Source organism: Physeter macrocephalus, chromosome 20 (genome assembly GCF_002837175.3).
Source record: "Physeter macrocephalus isolate SW-GA chromosome 20, ASM283717v5, whole genome shotgun sequence".
Taxonomy (NCBI): Eukaryota; Metazoa; Chordata; class Mammalia; order Artiodactyla; family Physeteridae; genus Physeter; species Physeter macrocephalus.
Genome location: NC_041233.1, coordinates 35,526,608 through 35,536,259, shown reverse-complemented (window position 1 = coordinate 35,536,259; position 9,652 = coordinate 35,526,608). Strand labels below are relative to the sequence as shown.

At 34.2% G+C, this 9,652-nt stretch overlaps 1 protein-coding gene across 3 annotated transcripts in view; it reads right to left on the bottom strand.

Moving 5' to 3' along the window:
* Positions 1-5,154: 5,154 nt before the first annotated feature.
* Positions 5,155-9,652, bottom strand: part of BMPR1A (bone morphogenetic protein receptor type 1A) — a 142,603-nt gene continuing 138,105 nt past the window's right edge. For all 3 annotated transcript variants that reach the window (XM_024132058.3, XM_055081358.1, XM_055081359.1), the window contains 4 exons: positions 8,825-9,122; positions 7,050-7,225; positions 5,902-6,032; positions 5,155-5,814 (listed from right to left, as the gene is read on the bottom strand). In XM_024132058.3, coding sequence (XP_023987826.1) covers positions 5,689-5,814; positions 5,902-6,032; positions 7,050-7,225; positions 8,825-9,122 — 731 coding nt within the window. In that variant the 3' untranslated portion in view covers positions 5,155-5,688. The remainder of the gene's footprint in view (positions 5,815-5,901; positions 6,033-7,049; positions 7,226-8,824; positions 9,123-9,652) is intronic.

Here is a 9,652-nt window from a genome sequence, read left to right as displayed (position 1 = left end):
TGGAGCACAGGCTCCGGACGAGCAGGCTCAGCGGCCATGGCACACGGGCCTAGCTGCTCCGCGGCACGTGGGATCCTCCCGGACCGGGGCACGAACCCACGTCCCCTGCATCCGCAGGCGGACTCTCAACCACTGCGCCACCAGGGAAGCCCGAGTCAGCTTTTTATAGATGGAAAAAAAGCTAGGAAGTATTTGATAGGCCCAAGAAATCCCTGAGTCTTCTTTATCAAGCTGCACAAGAGTACATGCTATTGTTTCAAGAAACTGTCTTACAGTGACACTAAATGAGGATTCCAGTAAGGAATCTATAACAGGCTATCTCCAAACTTTTTTTTTTTGGCGGGGGTGGGTGGGGAGACATCATCTAGTAACAAATCTTTTATAAAGATTTAACATGTTCAAATGCCTACAAAAAGGCATCACAAGGCACACTGAGTGAATTTACACACAACTGAAAACAGCTCTGACAGGTGGTGAGAACAATATTGCTACAGAACAGAAGGAAAGCTACCTTTACTTCCCTGAAGTTTAAGCTTTTAAAACAGCATTTGTTGCAGCAGGAACACCATAAGGCCAGATAAATGGATTACACTACTCTAACTAAAAGAAGCTAGTTACAGGCAAGAAATCAGGCACTCTATTAGCAGAAAGAGAAAAAACTTGGAAGAAATTACCTGGCCAGGTAGTGAGATGAGCACTCTCTTACACTGCTCTTAGGAGTGTAAATGAGAAACCCTTCTTGGCAGCAAGATTGCAATATTTATCAAGAATCTCAGATTTTTTTTTTCATCTTAAAGAATCTTTAAAAAGTTCATATCCACTGGTTCCATTTTTAGGAGTGTAATCTAAGAAAATAAATATATGAAGATTTATGTACAAGGATGTTCAATATATTGGTTATATTTTCCCAAACAATGAAAATAACCCAAATATTCAACAGGGAATTATAAAAATAAATTGTTCCATCTACTTAGTGGAATGCTACAGTCAATTTTTTAAAAAAATGTTTCCAATGGATATATGACATACTATATCTTAACATTGTAAAAAAAATACGTAGCAGCAAAAAAGATCAAAAAGAAACATTCAACTGTAAATAGTTGTACTATCTGGCAATACGATTTTGAATGATTTCATTTGCTTCTTTATTCTTTCCTATGTTTTCCAAAATTTCTGCAAATGAGTACATATTTTTAGATTTAGAAAAAATGTTTTGGGCTTCCCTGGGGGCGCAGTGTTTGAGAGTCTGCCTGCCGATGCAGGGGACACGGGTTCGTGCCCCGGTCTGGAAAGATCCCACATGCCGTGGAGCGGCTGGGCCCGTGAGCCATGGCCGCTGAGCCTGCGCCTCTGGAGCTTGTGCTCCGCAACGGGAGAGGCCACAACAGCGAGAGGCCCGCGTAAGGCAAAAAAAAAAAAAAAAAAAAAAAAAAAAAAAGTTTTGTTCTTTTTTTTTAAAGGAAAATAACCCTTGGCTATAATAGGCTTATATAACTATTATAACTTCTCTATCTACACAAAGGAAAGAGTGTGTGGCCACTTACCTGCCCTGTGTCCCACACTGGGTTTCTGGTGGCTGAAATGCACATCTCAGGGACATCTGTATGTACACTAACTTGTTATAAAATTTCACTGGATACATGACTATACACAATACAGTCCAAGCAGAGTATCACAAAACACATCACTAAAGTATACTAAAATAAGGTTATTTACTTAAAAATGATACACTGGATGTAATCTATATATAGAACAAAGCAATTAATGGTAAACTTAATAAGGCACCTTTTAAACCAGATGCTGTACAAAATACATTTAGTGTGTTACATATCAAAGATGAATCTGTATTTTTTGGTGTTTTACAAATGCAAAATAAAATTGCTTGTTTTTAACCTTCTTTCAGTGTCTATGTACAAATTTCCTAATTAAGCTATAATGATACTTTCATTTTATACAATATATACTACATTTTGTTTTTAAATGGGCAAAGACAACAGTCACTAAAAGGGCTTAAATAATTCCATTGAAAGCATAGTACAGAGCACAAGCTAAAATTACAATGTATTTAATCCTTTGCAAAAGCAGTATTCACATACCTTCCTTATAGGATGATTACACATAGCTTCATGTGATGCTGCCCTAGATTTAATCTGCTCTTTATGAACGTATCAGCTCTCTGCAGTTTTCACTGTGACTCTCATAATAGTACTGAGGCAAGAAGATGAACTGCTACACTGCTATTTTAATATCTGACCCAAGCAAATAATAAATATTACCACTTTTAAACAGTACAAGAGCTGCAACAATCTTTTTTAAAATAAATCAATTCGTATTTCTGCTGATGAAATTATTTTAGATATTTAGAAACATTTCAAAACGTGTATGAAAAGAAAAATAAATAATTTAATTTATATAATCTTGCCTGGAATAAATTATTCAATATCAAATTTGATCTTGGGCCAACTCAGAGATGCATGACTCTTTAAACATTGTATTGCATTTTTGTTCTAAACAGAAGCAAAGCATCTGGGGAAAAAAAGGTAATGAATATTTTTTAGAGTGAATAAATAAAAAATCTGGCACATTCCAGGAAAACGTAATTTTCAAAAACTATAGGTCACTTTCTAAGCTCAAAAACACTCCTGAAATTGGAAAGGCAACACAAAACGTTGATTGAAATAACTTTTGTGAAAACATTTCCAGAGAAACCAGATTCGAATTTTATGCTTCAGAAACTTGTCCAATAAGAAAGCACAGGGAAAGCTTGGAATAGACACACTGAAGCCAATTCCTAGCATGCATGCCTTTAATTCTAGAGATATTGATATTTACCAGTATAAAGAGAATTCATAAGGAGAATTTTCTTTGAGGGAGGATTAACTTCTATTATATTCAGGTAGTTTTGGTTTTTTGTTTTGATGTTTTAAGTTATTTAAAGGGATGACAGACAGAAGCTACACATTTTTAAGATGCTAAGTTGTAAGCAGGACCAAATAATGGCTTCCAGGGTTTTACAAATTATTATTTATGGTACTATGTAATACTTCCTCTTTTACTCTTTAAATATTTAAATATGAACTTAGAAATTTAAGAGTAAGAATAAAAGGAGAGAAAAAATAGGTTTCATGCAACTTTTTTTCAACTTTAGGATTTCAAAAATGGAATCATTTGCTTTTTAAAGAACATGTAATATTAGAAAATATTTTTATTGAACAAGTTTCTTGATATCACTTTTAATAGATCAATTTAATTAAAAAAATCATTATAATGCTCTTGTACTTATATATCTGCAATTGTCCGCTTCCACATACTATTTTAACATTTCTAAGAATAGTTTGCCTTTCCTTACATTTTTTTTTCTTTATTAAGGTGACAAATTATTTTCAAGATTTATAGTTTATCAAATAAAAAATAAATCAAGGTTAACCTTACACTAAGTAGATTAGAGCTCATAAGTATTCTTAAATCACTTGGAAATTTAGATTAAAATACCTGTACTTCTCAGTACAGAGATGGGGAAAACATTCTCAAACAGGAAGTTATTGGGTACTATATATATCAATATATAAATTTACTTATCTTGATGAACACTTCAAGCTTTAGTTATGTAAGATGAAAATTATTAAACTTGGTCAAAACTGTTAAAGCAAGTCTCAAATTTGTGATTGATGTATAGACAAATATGTAAGCATTTCATCCTTAAATGTCAGTCACATTTTTGGCAATGGATGGATACATGCTCTGATTCCTCCCCTTTAAAGATTTTTTTAACTATGTTGCGATATAATCACATTTATTTTATGCTATATTCAAGAAAACTGTCTCACTTTATGCACCCATGAGTTGTTTGTTCAGAATAAGACATTAATATTTAAAAGGCATTACAGAAGTATAGTAAGTTTAAGTAGATCAGAATTACTCCTTGGGGAAACAAGGCATCCATAAAATATGTAGCATTTTATTGAATAACAGCTATATGGTATAGATATAGGTACTGACTAGATATTGAACTTTCTGCCTGACTCTTCACTGTCTTCACAAACTTACTGAACAGAAATCATAAAACCAAAAATCTCAAATGATTTAAATGTCTAAAACAGTTGTTGACAAATGTATATTAACTGTGAGACAGAAATTTCTAATTGGAGGATCCTTTCATAAAGGAGAATTGAGATGATGGCATCTTAATGAAAGTCTATACCTATGGTTAGTTCTTGATATTTAAACAAAGTCCTAGACTTGATAACTACTTTGAATTAATTCCGAAAATTTACATGTAGTTCTACTTTACAACATTTTTTTTCTGATGATCTTTTAATTTATTTTCCCTTAAGGATGGGATATGAGGTACACATAAGCTGGTTTCTATAGTATGAATGCATATACATATATAAAATATGGTTGTAAAGGAGCAGGTGTTTTGCAAGTAAAGCACATTACACACAAAATATAAATAACTTCCCTTTTAAAAGTTACTGAGAATAAAGAATACAGAACATGGTTATAGGCACTTAAATTGCTATCAAATGCAGTAATTAGTATTCACTTCAATAAGAAGTGTTTTCTTTAGAAGGTTCATGGCATTGGAAGATCCAACTTTGGATAGCATGCTTTTCATGACAAAAATAATTATTTAAAAAAAAAAAGAAAAAAAGAGTTTGTGGTGGGAGGAAAACAGTCCAAATTTACATACACTTTAAACTCCTTTTGGCCTTTATATCAACTTTAATGTTAAAAAATAAAGTTGGTGGAGAAGCTAGCTCACTTGCAAGGTAAATGGCTTTTATGTGATTGGCAAATCTTGGTCAGATAATGCATTTTTAAAGCACAAAACCAACAGCCACCAATATCTTCCTGTGCATTCATAAATTATTTTCTTCTAATTCAAATGGCAGCAGAGGAATTCTGGTATGCATGTATGTACACAGACACACAGACACACAGACAGACACACACACACACACACACACACACACACACACACACACCATTACCAAGGCATGACAAACTATCATAAACTAAGCAGTATCCCAAACAGATCATGATCCATAGGCTGTTTACAAAGGTAGAATACAAATAGATTAAATTTTCTCAGGTAGAAGGTAAAAGTGTATATTTCTCCATCTCTGCTGAATTCATTTATCTTCCACACACACACACACACACACACCATTACCAAGGCATGACAAACTATCATAAACTAAGCAGTATCCCAAACAGATCATGATCCATAGGCTGTTTACAAAGGTAGAATACAAATAGATTAAATTTTCTCAGGTAGAAGGTAAAAGTGTATATTTCTCCATCTCTGCTGAATTCATTTATCTTCTTAAGGCTTTCACAGAAAGCACCATTTTATGAACAGGTAATTCAGTACCCAGAGTTTGACTGGAGACATTAATCAGGATTGAAGTCTTGATGCAGTTCATAAAAACCCAATAAAAAAAAGGCATCAAAAACCACATTTATAATAAAGCTGTCCATATATAAAGAAGGAAGTGTTTAGAAGAAGTTCCCAGCTTGTATTCTACAGAGTACTGAAAGGTTTAATATTAGCAGCCTGTGAAGGTGTAGTGAGGAAAGAGTCTGAGAACCAAGTTAACATCCTTATTCTATTCTAATTCCACCCGTTCCTTGGGTGAAAACAGTTCTTGCAGTCTAGAATTTCTCCTCATGATTGTCTGTCTGTCAAATCTTTACATCTTGAGATTCAACCATCTTGGCAAGTGTCTTCTTGATTCTCAGAGCTGTAAGTCTGGAGGCTGGATTGTGAGCCCAGCATTCTGACATTAGCTTCAAAACTGCTCGTAGACACTGAAAAGTAAAGAGAATGTAGTGAGTAGGTAAATATCGTTGGCAACACTCAGCAATCACTTCCTAAGGGGTCTGAATTCCACTTACTTCATCACTGTTCCATCGATTAGACACAATTGGCCGCAAACGTTTGACACACACAACCTCACGCATATCTTCATATGATGGATCATTGGGTACCATGTTATAATATGGCAATTGGTACTCTTCTACAATTCCTGTAGTGAGTGAGAAAGTATAGTGGGCACAAAAATGGTGGCCGGACAAAATACATCAATCCATTCAGTACCTCCTACTGAACTATGGAACTGAAACAAGTCCCTCCATAAAGAAGAAAAGACTACAGAGTGGATGATTCCCTTTTAATAGTAAATGTATGTTCTCTTATTTTTATGTCTAATTATTTTCTCTACCCCCACCACAGCTGTCCATATTGGACATACCAATATCCCTTAAAATAAGCAAGGTGAACCACTCACCCTAAATTTTCAGTCTAATTATTTATGTACACAATTGTTTCTACTAATGAATGAGGTTCTAATTTTTTTAATTATTTTTTTTCTGCAGTAGAAAGACAACATATATGCAGAAAAGAGTTATAATAAAGCAGACCTGAAACTGCTATTCTTAAAAGGCCTGCTTTCAAGACTGGCACTTGACTGGTGTCTGGGAACTTGCCTGGTAAACAGCTCCCTACACTCATATAAAACTAAATGAAAAGGCGAGTCACTGTGCCTAGACTGTGCCAACAATATGGTTTATGCTGGACACCTGGCTTTCTTTCTAGGAGTTTGGAATTTTGATATATACTAGGCAGAGGATGCCCATGTGACCAGCCTCCAAAAAAATCTCTGGGTACTAAATCTCTAATGAACTTCCCTGGATGACAATATTTTACACATTATCACAATTCATTGCTGGAGTAACTTAAGCAAATCCCGAGCGACTCCACTGGGAAAAGACTTCTGGAAGTTTGTACCTGATTTCCTCTAAACTTTCTGCCCCATGCACCTTTTCCCTTTGCTAATTTTGATGTGTAGCCTTTCAGTGTAACAAATTTTAGCTGAGAAGACACCTATATGCTGAGTCCTGGGAGTCCTAATGAAATCACAGAACCAGGGAGGGGTCTTGGGGATCCCTGACACACATGACATCTAAATTATACAACTGGAGCTGTTATTTTTTGAATGATGAGTATACAAACATAACCAGAAACATGCTACCTAAACTCCTACCTCCTGTGATACAACGACGAGCCATTTCCCAAATAATCAGGCCAAAGCTATAGATGTCAGCCATTATGTAGGGCTGGAAATGGTTTTTATTCAGGCTTTCATCTAGCACTTCTGGAGCCATGTAGCGTTTGGTACCCACCCTAGTATTCAAAGGTACATCAACTTCATTTGTATCACTGAAACAGAAGACAGACAACGTCCAGGTTGAGGGCCAAGAACAAAATCATTTCTCATCTATTTTTGTCGCATATTGTAAAAGTCAGGGTCTCTCTCTGTATATATATATAACAAAATAAAATAAAGATCTATCTATCTATCTAATATATCCACATTCCCTTATCAGAAATCCTTGGGGTCAGATGTATTTTGAAATTCAGCATCTTTCAGATTTAAAAAAGTAATACACCCTTTAAATATATGCTATATATTATATAAATCTCCAGCAGGGTCTCCAGCAGTACTCAATCAAAATCATTAGTAAGTACACAGTGAAAAACTAAGTATGAATAGTCATACTAAGCTGGATAAATAAAGACAGTAAATACCTCACATCAGTTCAGGTCAAGTTTTGTCACCAAACAAGTTTTGTGACTCTCTAAGAAAGAGAACAATACTGAATATAAAAAAAGTGGTACATAATTATATCCCAGAACAAGTGAATGTGAAAATTAATTGAGGGGAATCATTTGCTTTTATCATTCTCATGTGATCCTTTGTGATTTAGGATTACATTTTTTTTCTTTATGGGTCCAACCAACTTAGTTCTATTGTGAGTAATGTTTACATTATCATATTGAAATGATATTTATTGTTTTTTTTCAATTTTGGGAGTAAACTTTAGAGTTAGAAGACATGAATGATTTGTTTTTAGGTCCCCAGATCTATTAGGTTCTGAAAACTACTCTGAGGCAGAGATTAATATAATGTATTTTATATTTTCTGAAATTAGCATCTGATGAATATTTGAGCCAATAGAATACTGTAAAAATGATGGAAGAAGATTAAATTTTTTTAATGTTTGCTTTATTATGGACTAGTACTTCTATTTTATGGCCTGAAATGAGTTTTGAAATGTGAAATGGCCGCTGTATTCCAGAATTATAACATTAAAACAATTTAAATGGTTTTCTAAAAATCTGATATTCTCATTGTTTAAAAATATTGACAATATCAAGCAGTGATGATGAAATGGCGTACTTATATCTTGTTTATGGGAGTGTAAACTGATGCATGCTTTCTAAAGGGATAACCTACAACATACTATTAATATAACTTAATATGTACATACTCTGTATAGCCCCTTCTCTAGCAATTCATCATAAAGAAATACTTGTACAAGTATTCAAGGATATTATATATGGATAAAATACAATATTCATTAAAGCATTTTTAAAATGATAGTGATAAACTGGAGGCAACTTTAATGTTCATCAGTTGGGTCACAGATGAAATAAATTATAGTACATCTATAAAATGGAAAACTTTCCTTAACACTGTTAAAAAGAATGAAGTAGATCTATATATACTGAAACGGAAGGATGTCTAAGACAATAAAAAGTAGGAAATCAAGAATTATGTAGAGTAGGATGTAATTTTTGTTAAAAACAGAAAACACAATGACAACAAAACACGAAGACAAAAACCCCCCAAAACCCAATTTATATAATTATATAAGCACAAATACATGTTTGGAAATCCACTGTCCTGAATACAAACAGGTAAATATCTTTAGGCGATTACAATAATTTCAAAACAATAGGTAAAGAACCACTCACCTGTTGAATTTAACAGCAAGGCCCAGGTCAGCAATACAGCAACTTCCATTTTTCTTGATGAGGATGTTTTTGCTTTTTAGGTCGCGATGAGCAATTGCAGGTTTTCCTTGAGTGCCATAAATTTCTGTGTGGAGATGGCACAGACCACAGGCAGCTGAATAAGCCAACTTAAGCAGGGCTCTGGTGTCTAGTGTAGCACATTTCAGGAAATCATAGAGAGATCCGTTTTCATGGTAATCGGTAATCAAATAGAGCTGAGTCCAGGAACCTGTACCTTTAATATCTGCTGCTATAAAACCTGTTCAAGTAATGAATTTAAAAGGTTAGTTATCAGATGTGGCTAGGAAGAATAATGAATGCTCATTTAGGATATTGAGAATAACTTAGGTATAATCTACAGGTAATAAAAATTTAACTTGCCTGACAAAATCTCTTGAATATGTTACCAAAATTTTTATTTCTGTCATTTACATATAAAAGTCTATACTTTTGCAATTAATTTAATCTTAATGATAATCATAATTATCATTTAATAATATGACTAAGAAAAATATCACATATATAATAATCTAAGGAAATGTTATTAATCCACATGATTCTGTAAGTATGAAGAACTCTAAAGAAGGAATGTGGAAAAGGCTCTTCATTTCAAACTGAAAAGTGGACCCATTGAAATAATAAAGTTAGGGCTTCCCTGGTGGTGCAGTGGTTAAGAATCCACCTGCCAATTCATGGGGCACGGGTTTGATCCCTGGTCCGGGAAGAACCCACATGCCTTGGAGCAATTTAGTCCGTGCGCCACAACTACTGAGCCCGTGCTCTAGAGCC